Source organism: Corvus moneduloides, chromosome 9 (genome assembly GCF_009650955.1).
Source record: "Corvus moneduloides isolate bCorMon1 chromosome 9, bCorMon1.pri, whole genome shotgun sequence".
In the NCBI taxonomy this organism is placed as follows: domain Eukaryota; kingdom Metazoa; phylum Chordata; class Aves; order Passeriformes; family Corvidae; genus Corvus; species Corvus moneduloides.
The window spans coordinates 474,466-493,006 of NC_045484.1; the positions used below are offsets into that span (position 1 = coordinate 474,466).

Consider the following 18,541-nt stretch of genomic DNA (forward strand, 5'->3'; position numbering starts at 1 on the left):
GTGCATCACCTGAGTTTAAATTCCGTGCAGGTGGATCCTTCTGGCTGGGGACTGAGGCAGGTTGTTTAACACAAGCAAGCATAACTGGTATAATGAACATTGTTTCAGAAATGGTTTCTCTCATCCACCCTTCCAGCTCAGGTGTTTCAATAATGACAGTTTTCCAGGGTTTTCTTCCCAAATGCTAAGTGTTTGCTAAGTGTTAACGCTTTTTCTTCTCCTTGGGTATTATCCCCTCTCTCCTCCCTGTGCATCATCTTAGGGAAGCCTCTCTGGGTCGCTGGCACACAGGTCTGGTGTTCCTGTGGATGCCCGGCTGTTCCTGGTGGCCATCACTGCCCCCAGGACGTCCTCATTCCCTTACCTGCTGGTCTGGCCATAAATCTCCCCGAGCTTGGAAACAGCGTCTCAGATGAGTGACTGTGTTTGATTCAATTGGCTGTTGGCCTGAAACTGGAGCTCACTGTCACCTCCCAGTCACATTTGGGTCAGCCTTCACAACCGAGCCGTTAATTGCAGCGGAGAGGCAGGAGAGCTCCTGTGGACACCAGCTCTGAGCAGAGCAGTGCCTTCCCAAGGCCTTCCCTTTTGCTGGAGGCTGTTCAGGGAATTCAGGGAAGGGTTAAATCCCATCAGCAAGGCAGCCCCTGCTTTTAGGGTGTCTGCATCCCTTTTTATGAGCTGGCGTGGCCTGACAGCTGTCCTTGGGGTGACAGCTCTCCTGATTACAGCCGGTGTCGCACCGCGTCCTGCTGTGGGTTATAAATCCTGCCTCCTTCCGCTCGGCGCTGACCCCGGCTTTAATCGGGGGTTAAGTGGAGGCCAGCGGCAGCGCGCTCCGGCGGCACCAGCCCCGGCGGGACCCACGGCCGGACCCACGGCCGGACCCACGGCCGGACCCCTGCCCTGGGTGCGCACGGTGTCCCTGCTGAGCAGCCCCTTCCCCTCGGCTCCTCTCCATCCATCCATCCACCCACCCACCCACTGGGAATACTGAAATCATTGCTGCTGCCTCTCCCAGAGGAAATCAAGGCTTCTCGGAGCAGTGGTGGCCACGTGGCTGCGGAGTGGGCAGGCTCTGTATCCTCCTGGGCGCTCCGGCTTCCCTGCAAAGCACCATCTGTTCGGCTCTGCGCTGTGGCAGGGCAGTGGGAGGGGACGCTGGAGGGAAAATAAATAATAAAAAAAAATTCATCATCTGAACCCTGAGGATTAATGGAGTTGGGAGGCGAACTGCGCTGAATGGAAATTCATCTTCACCCGTGCCAGTGTCAGGGCTGCCGCTCCAGCCCTTGACAAATCGAGGGTCCCAGGCTGTGATAAATCCAGCAGCTGTGCTCGTCCCCAGAGATGTCCCCAGCCTGCTCAAGGACACGGGCTGGGCCCACCAGCAGCAGCACCAGACGAGTAAGCCACCTCTCCCTGTAGGGACTGGCTGCCCGTCCCCAGAAGCTGCCCCCACAGCTTCCTTGGCACCTCTGGAAGTCTGTTTTCTGCAGAGGGATGTGCTCCCCTTCAGCTCAGCCTCGCCCACAGCCCCACCTGCTTCCTCACCAACCTGTTTCCTCCTTTTGGCCCCTTTTTTATCTTTTCAGTATAAACTCCAATCACACACTGAATTTATTTTAATGAGACATTACTGCTTGTCCTTTTGGATTAGCAGAAGACTGCAGAGTAATGCAAAAGACACTCTAATTACTAAAGGAGTCAGTCGGATGCTTTATAAAAACACCCAAAATGTGATTAAAACCAGTTGCTACTGATGCCAGAGGAAGCTGCCAGCTTCATGGACTTGTAAGGCAGGTTTTGGCTTCACTGGGATCTGAGTTGCACAGGCTTAAGGGAAAATCCAGGGTCTGGGACTTCTGCTAATGTCAGCCAAGTCCAGCTCTTCAGTGTTAAAAGAGTTTTCCTGATTTTCCTGGTTCTTTTTTTTTAGCATCCTGAGGGTAACACTGTTACATCCTAGGATAGGGAAGAGCCCAGGTCAAACTTTATCTTGGCAGAGAAAATCAGGGATGAGTAGAGGTGTGAGGAATAAAAGGTGTGCCATGAACAGCTGTCCCAGGCCGTGGGCACAGTCGCCCGGAGCTGGTGCTTGGGGAAGTGGTGGCCGGCAGCTGTAAACCGTCTGAATTTTGTGCAAAGGGAAGGGATGGAGAAGAGCCAGGAGCGAGGCAGCACTGATGATGTCCTGCCTGGGATGTGCTGCCTACTCCCTGGGAGATTCAGGAGGCAGGTGAGGGGCAGGGGCTTACCGATCCATTACAGACGGTGACTGCGTTATAAATTCTGGGTACAAAAGCAGGCAGGGAATGCTTTCCCTTTGGGGGTCTCTGCAGTGCTGCAGTAGCACTCTGGGGCCCTTGCCAGGGTCGGTCTCCATTCCTGGATGTGAAGGAGCCGTGGCCAAGGTGTGCCCAGGCTCCCCCTGTGTCCCAGGGGATGCCCTGCAGCTCCTTCGGCTCTCTGCACCTCTGACGGGACCGCAGGCTCTGGGTGCTGGGTGCACCAGCAGCACCCCCTCAGGACTTCTGGCTTTGCGTTGCTCTCACTCTGTCCTTTCTCCTTCCTTTGCACTCTTAAATCCAAAGGAATGCATTGCGTGCTGAACGCTGCCCCGGGCAATGCTCTGCTGCCGGGCCAGGTGCTGAGCCGGCGTTTCCTGCCTCCGGCACACGCCAGCTTCAGCCACCGCTCCAAAAACGCCCCTCACCGCCGCCTCGGGCCAGCAGCCCGGACTGACCCTTCCCTTTCTCCCTCCAGCTGCCACCTGCGAGTTTTTGGACATCGTGGAGCTGCTGCTGCAGGCGGGAGCCGACCCCGGGCTGCGGGACCAGGAGGGCTGCCTGCCCGCGGAGGTGACGGACTCCAAAGCCATCACCTGGGCGCTGCAGCAGCACGGCACCGGCGAGCCCTGACCCCGGGGCCACAGAGATGCTCTGCAATAACACCTCCCTTCCCCCTTCCCCGCTGCCCTCCCCAAACACCTCGGGGGTTCGAGGGGACCTTTTAAAGCACCGGGTCTGGCTGGGCTCTCCGGCAAGAGGGCCAAGCGCAGGCCGTGAGCAGGATGGGATCAGAGTTTGGCATGCTCTGACGCTTATCAGTATTTGAGGGGGGAGGGAGGGGGAAGAGGGCCTGGAGGAGGCCCCAGGTATTATTTTAATGTATCAAACATGAGCACTGTGTTGGCTGTCTCACCAGAGCAGCGCGGGCTGACCGCCGGCTCCTCCGTGGGGATGTGGGGCCAGGTGAGATGCTCATCTCTCCTGTTCAGGTTGAATTTTGGTTGGTTTGTTTGTTTGTTTGTTTGTTTCCCTGGGTCCAAACAAAATCATATAAATAAAAGCACAGTGTTGGGATCGAGCTTCAGTGTGTTTGTTTGTTTTCACAGGGCTGACTTGGAAGCCGTAAGAATGGGAGGCAGCTCAGTGCAGCCATAGCCCTTGGGAAGGCCTGCTCGAGCTCTTGTCCTGGGGAGAGAGGCCAGCAAAGACAGCAGGGTCACACAGGTGTCTGTCTGTCCCTCTAGTTCTCACACAACATATGTTGCTAGTCAGCCTCTCCAAGTTGACAGGACTCTTACCACTTTGCTGAATTGAATGCCTTTAAACCCCACCTCTGTTACGGCTCCAGGGCCTCCTGCTGCACGTCCATCCCTGGAATGGCTCCTTCGGGGCTGAGGTTTGGCAAGAGCTGCGCACAGATGAACCTGCACCCACCCTGTCACCCCTCTGGGCCTGTCTCAGACACTTCATGATCTTCTCAGCTGGCCAAGTACCCAGAAAGTGGGAAAAATGTTCCTCATGGCCATGCCTGAGTGCTGGAGTGATGTGGGGTGATCATGGGGGTTAATGCTTCCTCATGAGCATCCCGACTTGGCCCATGAGAGCTGCCAGGGATGGGTTTGTGCTGTGGGGCAGCTCCCAGCTGGGAGGGAGGCTGCTGCAGTGGGTGGGTGCATGGCCACAGGAGACTGTGGCTTCCCTGCGGGATATCGCCATGAGTTTGCTTTTCCCAGACAAGATTTACAGCCCGGGGGGAGCAGGGGGAATCTCCAGCGCTGTGACAGGAAGCCACTTGCCATCAGGTTCTGCAGCACATCCAGCCTCAGGAAAATAAATGGGAACGTTCCCGTGGCTGAGGCCTGGCTGGGCAGCAGGCTCACGTGGGTTTTGGCCCCTCACAGTGTCTGTGGCTCCTGCCAGCGTTGGCTGATGCTGACAAAGTTGCTGCGCTGGCTCCAGCTCCACCCACGGGCCAGGCCGGGCTCCATGATGGGGACACAGCGGCTTGGGCAGGTTATTTTCCATTAGCTTAATATTAAGCAAGGGCCCCCCAATGTCTTGTGCTCCCCTTGCCCCTGCCCAGGGGAGCTGCAGGCTGGCAGTGGCCGGGCTCATCACAGCCTGGCGCTTTTGCATCTGGATGCAGATGGAGCAAAGACGCCAACCCCAATGCTGGGGTCACGCTGACTTCGTGAGGGAGACGTGGTGGCACCAAGGTTGGGGACAAGCAAGGCCACCCCTGTGCAGGGCCATAATGCAAAGCCACTGCCTGGCTTGATGGACATGCTGGGCAATAAAAAATCTCTGTGAAAGCCAGGATGAAAAGCAGCAGCCATGGTGCCGGTGCTTTCAGAGAGCACATTTGGGGCCCGAGCGCTCAGCCCTGGAGATGTTTATAGCACTTTAGGTCTGTTTGTGAGGTTGGAGCCTTTCCAAAAAAAAGAAAGTGGGGGTGGGGGGGGAGGAGAGAAAGACATATATTATTGTTTATAATCTGCTTTATTCAGCCAAACCTTTCCCCAGCAGCCTTGCGGATTGCTGTTAAATCCCTTGGTGCCTTTAACTACCGATACAGAAAGTGGTTAATGTGCATTCGCCCTAAGCTTGGCATCTACTCCAGGAAATCACTTTAATTGAGAAGCATTAAATGTTAAAATGATTAAAATATAGAAAGCCAACACACCGGTGCCCATGGAGGGGCTTGGACCCCCCCGCACCACCTGCTTGGCATGGCCCTTCCATCTCACCTGTGAGGTGCACAGCCAGGCACCCACCGTCCCTGCTGCGTGGTGCCACCGTGGGGTGCCGTGTGGCAGTGATGGAGATTCCCACCCCAAACCTTGCTGTGGCAGCAAAAAGCCAGGGCACGATGACCAGTGTCACTTGTTCCATCATCCAGGGATGTCAGTTCCAGCACCCAGACACGACCCCAGGAATCCTGACCCCAAACAGTGCCAGAGCAGGCGATGCCAGTGGTGACCACTGCCCTCCCACTGAGGAAGAAAATCCCAAAGACAGCAGCTGCTAAAGAGCATCCCGAGTTTATTTGCCATCGCTTTCCCTCGCAGCAGAGGGGGTGACTGTACACATGCCAACACACCAGAGGCGGGGTACAAAAGCAACGCCCTGGGCCCAAATTTGGGGGCAATTTGGGGGGATAATTTCTCCCCAAGACACGGCAATAAATAAGGTTTTATTCTTTAAATTTTATTATTGTTATTATTATTTATTTTGTTGGGTTTTATTTTTTTCCTTTTTATTCCCCCAGGAAACAAGACTCTCACTTTCTGGAACTGTACAAAATTTACACAGCGAGGGGAGGGGGCATTTGGCCTTGTCGAAGGGGGATGGAGAGCAGCAGGCACGGCTCTCCCCCGTCCCCCTCCCCACCAGTGCCGGCAAGGCCGGAAGCTTGGCACAAAGCAGCACCCAAGGCTGGGGAGGGGAGAGGCACATGGATGCAGCTGGGGCAGCTCCTGCAGCGCCAACTCACCCAGCTGGGGGGGGCAAGGAAGGACAAGGAGAGACCAGTGATGTGCTTTCTTGTGTGGCTTTTTTTTTTTTTTTTCATTTTTATTCTTTTTTTTCCCTTTGCTTCCAGAGCCTCCACACCTCTGGAAGGAGCCGACTAACTGGATCCACCCCCAGCCCTCTCTGAGGGGCAGCCTGGGATCATCAGCATCATCCCAGAGACAGACAGGATGGCAAGGACCCCACGGCCAGAGCATCCCTGTACGGCTGGGGCAGAGCTGGGCACCGTGGGCAGAGAGTGTGGAGCTGGATCTTATCCCTGGGGCTGAATGTCTGAGGGTAGGGGGTGTGGCTGTGCTGGGGGAGATGGGCATGTGGGTTTTGAGCAAGGGCTAGTGCTGAGTGGGCCTGGCCAGGAGCAGACCCCATGGGGCTTGCGGCATGTGCCAAAGCCACCTGGATCCTTCCTGGCTGCCTGCACCCACGCTTTAGTGCCATCAGCCCCACAGCACCAAAGGAGGAGGGTGACCTGTACCGGGAGCATCTCACACCCCAATCCCTCCCTTTCCCACCGCGCAGGTGTTTCTGCAGCTGGCGAAATACCCTTTCCCCTATTGCGGAGGAATTTTTTGCAATACCCTCAGAGCAAACGTTGCCCACCTCTCCCGCGGACCCCTCCAGTGGCCGCTCCGCAGGTGCCAGCCCCAAGCACCCCGGCTGGCCCCGCCCTGGCACGGCTTGGCCAGTGGGCATCTCGGGCTGGAGGCAATGTCTTTAAATTCCTCCCCCTCGCGTGACCGTGGTACAAAGCAGTGATGCTCCTGCGTGCCCGGGGAGGAATCGTGGCCACTTATAAGGGCCAGGAGCAGGCAGGATCGCCCGCGGCAGCATCGCCCCCGGGCAGCGGGGCAATGGCCTTGCTCGGACGTGTCCCCGGCAAAATAAACCCTTCTACAATATAGACTTCTCTTTCTGCTGAGGCTCCGGGCAGCGCCGAGTTGCGTTTCAACTCCATATCGAAAAATAACTCTTGAAAATAGCAGCGGTGCTCGGCAGAGGGGTGCGGGGCTGGCGCGGGTGCCGGGACGGACTCTGCCACCCCTGATTGTCCTTCTCTCCCTCCCGCCGGCCAGGCCATGGCCGGGTCCCCCCCGTCCCCAGCGCCGCGGTCCTCGCCGCGCGTCCCGTGCGCCGCCACCTCTCTTGTGCTTACACCCAAAGGCATCCGTGCGCCCCGCCCGAGCACAGCCGCCCTCAGCCATCGCCGATGCTGTCCCCCCTCCCTCCAGCCCTCCAGGGCCAATTCCCATGGGAAATCCTGGAAAGGTCAACCGCCGGCGGGTGCCCTCGGTGGTGCGCTTGCGGGCCGGGGGGAGCGCGGGGGGCCGGGGCGGGGGGCGAGCAGCGCTTAGAAAGGGGGGTGATCCATGTCGTCCAGCCAGGAGCCCGGGCTGGTGGGAAAGTCTGGGTACCCGACGCTGCTCCCCGTGGAGATGTCGGAGGTGGGGCCCCCCCCGGCCATGGCCCGCAGCGTCTGACTCACCCCCTGCGCCCCGTGGGCCACCAGCCCCAGACTGCCGTCCATGGCGTAGTCCAGCCCGTTGAGCAAGGGCGGGTGGGCCGGCAGCGACGAGATGGAGGACGGCGACTGCGGGAGGCCGTAGGGGCTGCCGTCCCGCAAGTCCTGGTACGTCTGTCCCGTGCCCTCCATGGAGAAGCCGCCGTTCAGCAACTGTCCGCCCGCCACGTCCCCCACGGAGCCGTACACCCTGTTGTTGTGGCCGAGCTCGGAGAGGATCTGGTCTTCTGCCGGGGAGAGGAGGGAGAGCGGAGGTGGGGGGTCAGCGCGGGGGGCAGCCCCGCGGCCCCCCGGCCCCGCTGCGGCGCCGTGCTCACCGCGGAAGCTGAGCTCGCTGTCGCTGACGCCGCAGTCCTCGGCCGAGCTCTCCTTCTCCAGCTTCCCTCCCCCGCGGCTCCGCTTCACGCTCTTGTAGAACTGCCCCCAGCGATGCCGCCCCGCGTCCTTCTTCAGCCGCTTCTCCTTGGCCCGCCGGTTCTGGAACCACACCTGGAGCAGGCAGTGGGGACATCGCTAGCACCGCGGCACCGCGCCACCCTGGCAGTCCTGCATGGCAGCAGCGCCGCAGTCCAGCGCCTCTACAACCCTGCACCCATGAAACCCAGTGCTCCAGCATCCCGGCACCCCTACATCCCGGCACCCTTACATCCCAGATCCCAGCATCCCCGCAACACAGCATGCCAACACTGGCACACCAACATCCTGGTATGCCAACACCCACACAACCCAGCATCCCCAAACCCCTGCAAACCTGCATGCCAGCACTCCTGCCCCCCAGCTCCCACACCCCCATGCAATCCAACAACCCATCATCCCTGCAGCCCGGCTTCCAGGCACCCAGGTCACGCCGATACCCCTGGCACCCCTGCATCCCCTAAAACCCAGTGCCCAGGCACCCCAGAGGGGACCCCTGTGCCGCCTCCCCTAGGGGCAGGGTGGAGAGGGGCACCCGCGGCCTCACCTGCACCACCCTCATGTCAAGCCCCGTCTCGGAGGAGAGCTGCTCCCGCACGTGCCGGGCGGGCTTGGGGGAGTTTTTGTAGGCATTCTTCAGCGTTTCCAGCTGCTTGGCCGTGATCGTGGTCCGGGGCCGCTTCGCTCCCGCCTCGGAGTCATCTGGAAGCGAAGGAGGCGGTACCAGCCCCGAGCAGCAGCACAAGCCACTGGGGAATGTCTTCCCAAAACCAGCTGCCCCCGAGCACGCAGCGACACCTTCCCACGGGCACCCAGGGACACGGGACACGGCCACCCCTCTGTGCGCCGTGCCCCTCGCAGCCTCTTCGGGGTGCCTACCGTTCTGCTTGGCAGTCTCGTAGTCCTCCTTGCAGACCAGCCGCCCGTCCTCCATCAGGTAGAACTCGTCGCCCGTGGCCAGCTGCCGGCTGCAGATGATGCAGGCGAAGCAGTGGAGGTGGTACACGAAGTCCTGGGCTTTGCGGACCACCTGGGTCGGGGGGATGCCCTGCTGGCACGCCGTGCATTTGGTCCCGAAACGCCTGCGAGGAGAAGCGGGCGACCCTGAGCCCCCTGGCAAGGTGGGGTTTGCCAGGACGGGGACCAGGAGACAGGGCAGAGTTTAGACCAGCAATCAACCCTATTATGCATGACACTTCACACGGCAGGGGTTTATCTTCCTCAGAGTGAGAGACCGGCCTAATGGAGCCGAGGAGGGTTTGATTTTAATGATTCTTTTAACTAATGCTTATAGGCTGCCTGATTTTCCCCTGCAAAGACAGTACATATTTCATCCACATTAATACCAAATAAATTAATTACGCCATCCCGCTGGCATGATGAATCCCAGATTAATGCAGAATGATGGGGCTCTTACACCGTAACGGCGGCCTGACAGGGGCGTGGGGTGGGCTGGTGTGGGGCACGAGCAAACCCGCCAGCACAGCTGCAGGGAGTGTGAAAGGTACGTGAGAGAAGTGTGGCAGCCCCACACAAGGGGAGGTAAGAACGGGAAGTGTGGAAGGAGCATGCAAGAATGGTGCAAGGAGTTTGCTGGGAGTGTGGAAGCAGCGTGAAAGGAACGTGCGAGGATGGTACAAGAACGGTGCAAGGAGTGTGGAGGATGCACGCGATGAGCGTGCAAGGAGCGTGCAAGGAATGTGGAAGAAGCATGCAAGGAACATGCAAGAATGGTGCAGAAAGAGTGCAAGAAGAGAATTCGGTGAATTAATGGCACGAGGGTGACACGTGCCATGAGAAGGAAGTCGAAAGTGGGTGGACATTCCACTGGTGTTTTCAGCAATGGATGCTGTGGGATCGATCTGGGGTCCATCCCCTCTTCCCACTGGCACCACGGGGGCTCTGCAAGGTCTCCCCTGCTCCCCATAGCAGCCCTAAACACCCCAGGGCACCACGGAGCCATCCTGGTGTTGCAGCAGCCCAGGTGACAAAGCTATCAGAATAAACCTGTCCCCATCTGCTTTGAAGGAGGCAGCACAGCAACACCCAACCCCTTTGGCCCCCCGCCCCAAAGCTGCAGGGGCTGGCAGCGGCATTTGGGAGTGCCCGGGGAGTGCAGCCACTCCAGGTACCTCTCACGGTCCCCAGAAGCCTGAACATCCCCCAGTCGTGCAAAATCACCCTCAAGCCCCCCGGCTACCCATCCCCTCAAGAAATCCAGGGCACAGCCAGCAAAGCTGGGTCTCTGAGACTGTCCCTGAGTCATGCAGGTGTCACCCAGGGATGGGTGGCAGGCACTGGGTATGAGTGGTGCCAGCACAATTTTGGAGTGTTGGAAGCAGAAGGTGAGAAGGAAAAACCTGGTTTTTCTCATTTTCTGGGCTTATATCCTAAAGGGAGAGGCCCTGGATACCTGCTGGGGAGACCTCAGCTCTCCTGGAGTCATCTGGGAGGGAAGGTGGGAAAGGAAAGGAGGAAGTGGGAGAGGAGTGGATAGGAGATGGACAGGAGAGAGGGAAGGAGGGATGAAGGAATGACAGAATGGAGGATAAAGGGAGGGATGGAGGGAGGGTGGGAATGGAGGGAAGGACGAAGGCAGGCGTGAGAGAGGGGTAGGATGGACAGAAGATGCTCTTCTGCTCCCAAGGCTGAGCTGGTGCCCACTCTGCAGCACCCATCCACTGCCCACCCACCCCCTCCCTCTCACAGAACACTATAAAAGTCACTTTAACAACTGTCCCAGCATCCCGGGGGGTTTCCACACCATCCGGGGACAGAGGACCCAGGACAGAGCCACCCACAGCCGTGGATCAAGAGCTGCAATGTGGGGGAAGGAAAAAAAAGACAGAAATCAAAAATGATCTGATCCTTTCCACAGCAGCGCCTGCATTGCCGAGTGCCTCTGAAGCTGGGCTGAAATCCTCACGTTCCCTGCAGGTTCCCCACCCCGAGATCAATGAGCGGTTAAGGAAAGGTGAGGTGCGAGCGCCCAGCTGCTATTGATTGGCACCAAATAATCCAGGCAGGACCTCATCTGAGAAAGTCGCTGATCTTTCAACTCCAATTAACATTGATTACCCGCACCTTTTGGGCGACTATTTAAATGACTTGGAGATTAATAGGCTGGAAAATATCAGAAGCAAAGTGTTATTACCCAGGCTGGAGTGGCCGCTTCGACCGTCTCTGAGAAGGAGAAATCCAAGCTGCATCTTTGGTGCTGATGCCTGATGAGGATCTAGGAGGGCCTGGGGATGGGAAGGCAGGGGAAGTCCCGCCTAGGGACTAATCGCGGTGGCTTGAGGGGAGGTGGGGACAGCCGGTGTGGCTGGCCCGGAGTGGGAGGTGGATTTAGACCCCGAGGGGCAGCGGCTGCCGTTTAGCTGAGCCCCATCTCCTGCATCCAAGCAGTGAAAGGCACCCACCGGCCAGGATCCAACCCCTCTGCTCCATGGCGATCCACAGCCAGCACCAGACCCAGCAAAAACCTTCTCCATCCCTTGGGAAAACTCCCAGATTCCACCGGCAGCCAGGGACCAGAGCATCCTCACAGCAAAGCCCATTTTTAATGGGGAACAGGTTGTCCTGTCTCATGGGAGCAGGGAAATGCCAAGGCTGGGGCATCTCATAGCTCAGAGGCAGCTGCCAACGCAGGCAAATGAGGTTTTCACACTAATGGGAGCAAAAAAAATGGATTTAAAAAAAAAAGAGGTAAAAGGTGAAGGGAGAGAGAAACAGCATCAGCAAATCCCGAGGAGGAGAGCGAGGCACTCGGGAGGAACAGGCAGCGTTATCGCTGCCTTGTGCAGGTTTCTCCTGCCCTCTAGCTCCGAACGGAGCCGCGGCCACCGGGGCCGCCGCAGGATGTCACCCCGGGGGCCTGAACGCCAGCACAGGGGAGGAGCAGGAGCATCAGGGAGATTTGGGGTTTTCCGATGGTTAAATCCCAACAAGCAGCATTCAGCTTGCAGCCGCTGCAAAGCACCGACATTCCCTTCATTTCCACAACAACAACAACAAGCTGTAGGAAGATTTTGGAGAAATTATGCTTAAAATTTGCTCCGCAGGCAGGGAGATGCTGCTTTTGGGGGGCTGTGCCCCGAGGGGTACTCACTTGAAGAAATCCTCCTTGCAGTAGACGCTGCCGGCCCGGGAGAAGCAGCGGTCGGCCAGCTGCATCTGGCAGTCGGCACACTTGAGGCACGAGCTGTGCCAGTGCCGGTCCAGGACCTTGAGGATGAACTTGTCCAGGATGTGCTGGTTGCAGCCGGCGCACTGGGGGATCTCTGGCCAGGGGGGAGAGAAGAGCAGCGTCAGCCTCCGCAGCCCCCTCGGGGCTCCCAGCCCTGCGCGGGCCCGTCCCGGGGCTGTGTGGGGTGAGGAGCTGCCACCCCTCAGCTCTCCGGTGTCCCGGCGCATCTCCCTTGGCAAGCCTTTGCCAGAGGCCGCTGGGACAGCCGAGCCCCCGGCCCCGCCGGCTCCCCCGGCCCCAGACACACACACGCGATGCTTTTCCTCTCTGCACCCCGTTTTTCAGGCCGTGTCCTGCTCGCTGCCACGCTTTCCCTGCCTGCCTCTGGCTCCCTCTGGAACGGCACAGCCCCCAGCCAGGGGCACAGCTCGTCGCCCCCCACGGGCACCCCTGTCCCCCAAGGGCCAGGCTGCCGAGGTGACCCAGGGGGGTCTGTGGGGTCCCAGCTGTGGCCCAGCGGTGCAGGGCACCCCCCCCTCCACCGCACCAGCAGAGGCTTTTCCAACACGGGCAAACATCCCTTCCCCTCCGCATCCCCAGGGCCACGAGCCACGCGTGCCGGCCACACCGGCCCCTCCAGCAGGTGCCCAGTGCCCCCCTCCCTGCAGTGCCAGGCTGCCTGGTCCCGCGGTCCAACACCCCTTCGGACCCCGCTTTTGCTGCGGCAGGGCCAGCAGGATGCTCCTTGCTTTCTCTCCCATCCAGCCGGGGTGCTTCAGACTCCTGTCACTGGACACGGCTGGAAAACGTGGTCTGAAGCAAGGCCACGCTGGAGCAGAGCAGCAGGAACCGGGAATATCGGGGCTACTAGCCCCATCCAGCCCGCCCTGCATCCACCTCTCACACTGCGGGAGGAAACTTGGAAAGGGCTTTTCCTGCAGCAAGGGGTATCCCTGGCCATCCAGATCCCCACACGACGTCTGCCTGGAGATGTCCAGATCCTTCCATGGATCTGGAGAGCTGGGTATTCCTTTCTCTCTCTGCCCAGAGCTTGGAATATATGGGAGGCACGGTAAGAGTCTGCAGGAGCAGACTGCCCGGTGAAAGCCAGGCATGTAACACTGACCCACACACATGGAAGCAGATGGATTTGGGGGGGGAAAAAGGAAAAAGCGTTAAAAAGAGAAAATATTGAAAAAAAAAATCAAGAAAAATAAAAAGAAAAGGGAAAGAAAATTTTTAAAAAGAAAAAGATTTTTAAAAAGGAAAATTATAAAAAAAAAGAAAAATACGAAAAAGGAAAAATATTAAGAAAAAGGAAAAATATTTTTAAGAAAGAAAACAGATATAGAAGAGAAAATGTTTTCAAAAATTATAAAGGTAAGAAATAGATAAAAAATGAATACAATAAAAAGGAAAAATATTTTTAAAGGAAAAAACATTTAAGAAAGAAAAAATTCACAAGAAGGAAAACATATTAAAAAAAAGGGAAAGGAGGAAAGATTCAAAAAGGAAAAAGGAAAAAGGAAAAAATAAAGCAGAAACAACAACAAAAAAGAAAAAATAAAAGAGAAACAAAAAACGTGAGAGAAGATAGGAAAAGAATGGAATGGTACAAGGGAGGAAAAGAGGAGGAAAAAAGAAAAGGGGGGAAGGGAGGAAAAGGGGAAAGGGAAAGGGAGAGAAAGAGGGGAAACAGGAAAGAAGGGCAGGGGGAAGAGGAACGAACGGGCAAAGGAGGAAATAAAGGGGGGGCGGGGAAGGAGGAAAAGACCACAGGAAAATCTCATATTGTTACAGCCTCAAACAACATTATTTCAAAATCCTTTGGGGTCCTGCCACGTACCTCACGTGAAGGCACCTTATTCCACCATTGCCCAGGTCAGACAGCTACAATCCCAGTGCCCTTCAGACCGCAGTTACTGCTGGCATTCAAGCCTCTGTCGCATTAAGACATTATTATTTTATAAATGAAATTTTTAAAAATAATTCTACAGCTTCTATAGGTCCCTCTTTCCCTCCTTGTTTGGGACCACCTGGCTGCTTCTCTCCCGTCCCTCCACCACCGCGGCTGCAGGTCAGCACCAGCTACGTTTTCCACGCTGGATTTGTTAAACCCGTTTGAGAGCAACGCGAACGCCGCTGGCACCGGCGGTGGCACCAGCACAGCACCAGCCCCAGGAAATCCTCCTCGGTTACTTCACGAACGCGTGGGCACCTTCAGGAAGGAGGTTTTATCTCCACATGATTATTGATGTAAACACGTGTGTGTTTATATGCACCCATCCTGCACTCTGACGAGCCAGCGAACAGCTTTCCCATTCCTAAAAGCAGCAACACTGCTCAATTTCAGCAAGAGAACAACTGCAGCCGGGAATACAATATCTCCCTTCCAATTTCAAAAAAAACCTGTTGTTTTTTTTAAGAGGAGACCGATTTTCCTTCCAATTTCGCTGTAGATGTACGGCATCAACCTCACGGACAGGTGTCTGTGTGTGCAGTGACGCCCGTGTGCACACGCAGGGATGATAACAATAATAACAATAAAAATAATAATAACAACAACAATAACGAAAAGGTGAGCTGCCAGGGGAACCAGGAGATGTCCCTCTGGTTTGCAGAGGGAAAATATCTAAAATTCAAGCCCTGCACCCTGCTTTGTGCTTTGCCAGAGGCAGCTGCCTCCCTGCCTCGCATTTATCACACTCGTTTTAACTGAATTATTTTATAGAGCAGGAACAAAGTTAATGGATACAATTGGTACATCAGGAACGAGGCGCTCCCTCGCTGGCTTTGCCCACCGGCATCCCCGGCTGTGCGCACAGGATGCTCCGCTCCCCTGCTCCGCGGGAGGCACAGCCGCGGGGTCCCCCCTCTCCACCCGGGGACCACCCGGACGATGCAGCAGCCTCAGCGGAAACCTTGCCCGCGGGACCTGCGGGGGTCACCCCCGGCCCGGGGCGATGTGTCCGGGAGGGGACCGCACCTGGGCATCCCTGCCGCCCGCCGGGCGGGATTGGGCCGTGCCCCACTAATGCCCGTGGGCAGATCCGCAATCCCCCGCCTCCCCACGGACCCTCCCCCGCACAGGGACCCGAGCGATGGCCGGGCAGGGCCGCACGGCCCCGCCGCCACCGTGATTTATTAGCGGCGGGTTCGTCTTCGCAGCCCCCCCCCGACGGGAAAAATTAGAGAAATAACGATGGAAACGAAACAAACTCGCCGGTGGCCCCGGTAATCCCTCAGACCGCAAAACCCCCTCTGAAACCGAGCGGGCAGAGACGCGGGGGCAGCGCCGGGGGGATGCGCGCCCCCAGCCCAGCCCCGCCGGGCACCGCGGGGCCCCAACACCGCCCGCTCTGGGGCTGCGGAATGGGTGCCGGGGAATGCGGGCGGAAAACCGGAGCACAAAGGCGGCCCGGTCCGCCGGTACCGCAGCCGGCACCGACCCCAAGGAAGGCACTAGTCCGGGGATTCCTCAAAAAGTCTTTCTGCGGGGAGGAAACCTCATTCCTTCACATGCAAAACCCTTCCAATTCAATTCTCTGCTGCGGGCAAACGACTTTCTCGGCGGCAATTAATCACTCCCCCAGCTCCAGCCCCTTGGCCAGAGCCTGCCGGCACCCGGGCACTGTTCCCACAGGCTTTGGCACAAGTTTTGACTTCGGTGAGATTTGCAAAACAATATTCATAAATAATATTCGTTTTTTTATTTTTAACAATCCCGTCTGCAAGGCTAAGCAAGGTCTGTCGGGGGCGGGGGAGGCAGCTCGGCTCCCCAGAATCCTGCAGAAGAAGATGCTGTAGGACACAGCCTCTGCTAAAATAAGGAGGCTGGTGGCTAAATAGAGAGGAAAAACTGTGATTTAATAGTGATAAAAAATTAAAACGTCACGGATTTTCTTCGCACACACGATGAAATATCGAGGTGCTGCTGGGGGCTGGGGGGACACCCTGGCTCCTTCTTGGGAAGGAGTCCCCTGCCATGGGGCAATTTCCTTCGGCTCGGAGGGGGCTGTGTACTGTGTCAGTGAGGCAGGATCAGGCCCCACATCTGTCACGACATGAAAGCAGGTGGCTGGGAGCTGGCAGCGGCCACAAGGCTCGGGCTGGGGCAGCGGGAAAACCACTGGTTTACAGCAGCCCAGCCTCATCTATTTTCTTTCTGCCGATTTTTTTGCGCATAAATTATTATTAATAATAATAACAACAATAATAGCAATATTAGAGATACAAATAGCAATAGTAGTAATAATAACAGTAGTAGTGATGATAATAATAATAATAACAACAACAACAACAATATCTCTTTGGATTCTCTCCTGCTAATTCCTGACATCCATCAGTCAGTAGAGGAATGACAATGTCATGGGCAAGGGAGAAGGGCCAGACCAGGGAGCTATGCTGGGGCGATGCTGCTCCAGGGTGGTTTAGGCACCTCATTTTTTTTCCCAAATCAAGGGATTTCGAGGCCATAGAAGTGACCCAGAGGCCCGGAACCGGCGCCATGACGCGGGATACGGCCGTGGGACAGACTCTGGCTGTCGCCGTCCCTGTCCCTGCACCGGCGCCGGCTCTGTGCCCCTGACTGGGATTTTTCTTTCCCTCTGCTGCGGTGAAAGAGGTTAAACGGGCCCGCCTGCCCCCCTCCCGGGGCTCGGCAACGGGACCGAAACGGGGGATAACGGGGACAGGCCCCACAAAGAGCCGCGGGCACAGACACCACCGAAAAACACACGGAAAACGAATTCCAGCCGCTCGGGGGGGCGGGGACCGTGCGGGGCACGGAGCGGCGCGGGGGCTCCGCGGGGCAGCGGCCAGGGGTGAGGGAGAAACCTGTCCCGGAGCGGACACCCCCGTGCCCCCCTGTGTCCCCCGAAGTGCGGCCGGACCCCGGCCGGGCTGTCCCGCGGCTCGGGCCCGCCTCGCCCCTCCTCCGCCCGGGATCCCTCCCCTCAACTTTCTCGGTGCTGCTGGGGGGGGGCGAGCATCGCCCTGTTGCCCCCGGCGGGGTCCCCCCGCTCCGGGCCCGTAGGGACGCCCCGGGTCTCGGGAACCGTTTGCAAACGGGGGGAAATAAATAATAATAATAATAATAATAATAGCAATAACAACAACAACAACAACAGCAATGCTCTCGCAGAAGGCCGCCGGCGGAGGCCCCCCCGCCCGCCCGCGCAGCCCCAGGGCGCACCGGGCCGGGGGCTCACCGGGGCACGGCCGTCCCTATTATCCACGGGGGGCATCCAGAGTGGTGCGCGTGCCCACGGGATGCCCCCGCGTGGGGCTCGGCCCTATAGGAACGGCGGGGCTGACGGCCCCTATGGCTCCCACACAGCTCGGGTCCATCACCCCCCGTGGGGTCCATCCACCCGTGTGCGCACACCCCAAGCCGCGCCTGTGGCACCCCCACGGACGCGCTACCTGGAGCTGCAGGGCAGACACGCGGCCGTACAGACACACAGGTGATGTTTGGATAGACACGGATGCGGCGGCATCGCTCCAGGGGCCGCGCGGCGCCCAGCCGGGCTCGCCATCCCGCTAACACGCACGGCCCTGGCTCCCTTCCCACCGCCGCCGCTCGCCGCCTGTCGCGATAAACGATAGAAGCGCGGTGTCGTGCGCTGCGGGCCGAGGATGCGCGGGGCGGGCGGGGGCCGTGGCCGTACTCACACACACTCACACACACTCACACACTCACACACACACTCACACACACTCACACACACTCACACACACTCACACACACTCACACACACACACCCAGACGCTCACATCCACACACGCGCTTGCACACGCACAGCCGGAGCCGCGCCGTCCTCCCCGTCGGGGCCGGGCCCGCATCGCTCCGCACGCCGCCCGCGCCGCTGCCCGCCCGCCCCGGAGCACCGCTCCGCATTTTCACGTCCATGAACGGTGCTACACGCTGGGAAAAATAAACGGAAAGTGCAGAACCGGGAGCGACCGGGACCGGAGGCACCTGCCCACCCGCAGGGCGCTGCCCCGCCGGCCCGGGGCCGCCTTTGCGGCAGGGAGCGAAGGAGGGAGAAGAGAAAAGCGTCCTTACGTTGCACCGGCACACCGAGGATCTCGGGAAGCCCCTTGACAGCCCCTTCGGCAGCGAGCGCGGAGCTTTGCATCATTTTATTGGCCCGGGGGGCGGCGGAGGGGAGAGAAGAGGGGCGGGAGAGCCGCGGGCCTCGCCGGCGGAGCCCGGCGGCGGGAGGTGGCGCGTGCCGGTGCCGTGTCCCGGTGCCGTGTCCCGGTGCCGTGTCCCGGTGCCGGTGCCCGCCGGTGCCGGTGCCCGCCGGTGCCGCCCGCCTCCCATTCATTCCCCTGCGGGGAGCGCGCCTGACGTCACCGCCCGCAGGGGGGCGGGGGCGGGCCGGGCCCCCCGCAGCCAATCACCGCCCGCTCCGCGCCGCCGGGGGCGGGGCCTGGCCCGGGGCGGGGCTCGTGCGGGGGGCGGGGCCTGCGGGGAAGGGGCGGGGCCCGGGCCGGGCCGTGTCCGGCGGTGCCGCCGGGGACAGCGAGGGGAGAGCCCAAGGCCGCGGTCGCGCTCCGCTCTCGGTGCTCAAGGACCTTCTCCCGCTCCAT

The 18,541-nt window shown here is 58.7% G+C and overlaps 2 protein-coding genes across 4 annotated transcripts in view; one reads left to right on the forward strand and one right to left on the reverse strand.

Moving 5' to 3' along the window:
• The window catches only part of ACBD6 (acyl-CoA binding domain containing 6), an 81,265-nt gene extending 77,895 nt beyond the window's left edge, over window positions 1-3,370 (forward strand). The window contains exon 8 of the mRNA XM_032118088.1: window positions 2,767-3,370. Within this exon, the coding sequence (XP_031973979.1) occupies window positions 2,767-2,921 (155 nt within the window). The 3' untranslated portion in view covers window positions 2,922-3,370. The remainder of the gene's footprint in view (window positions 1-2,766) is intronic.
• Window positions 3,371-5,316: 1,946 nt separating this feature from the next.
• On the reverse strand, window positions 5,317-18,300 carry LHX4 (LIM homeobox 4). Of its 3 annotated transcripts, none has more exons than XM_032118087.1 (6): window positions 18,012-18,294; window positions 11,867-12,038; window positions 8,635-8,837; window positions 8,303-8,457; window positions 7,659-7,830; window positions 5,317-7,565 (listed from the first exon to the last, which is right to left on the reverse strand). In XM_032118087.1, exons 1-6 carry the CDS (start codon window positions 18,274-18,276, stop codon window positions 7,171-7,173), a joined length of 1,362 nt encoding a protein of 453 aa, XP_031973978.1. In that variant the 5' UTR covers window positions 18,277-18,294; the 3' UTR covers window positions 5,317-7,170. The 3 variants fall into 3 exon arrangements, with proteins under 3 accessions (XP_031973978.1, XP_031973977.1, XP_031973976.1); XM_032118086.1 differs by having other exon boundaries at window positions 5,317-7,568; window positions 18,012-18,287; XM_032118085.1 differs by having other exon boundaries at window positions 5,317-7,568; window positions 8,303-8,837; window positions 18,012-18,300.
• Between the last annotated feature and the right edge of the window lie 241 nt (window positions 18,301-18,541).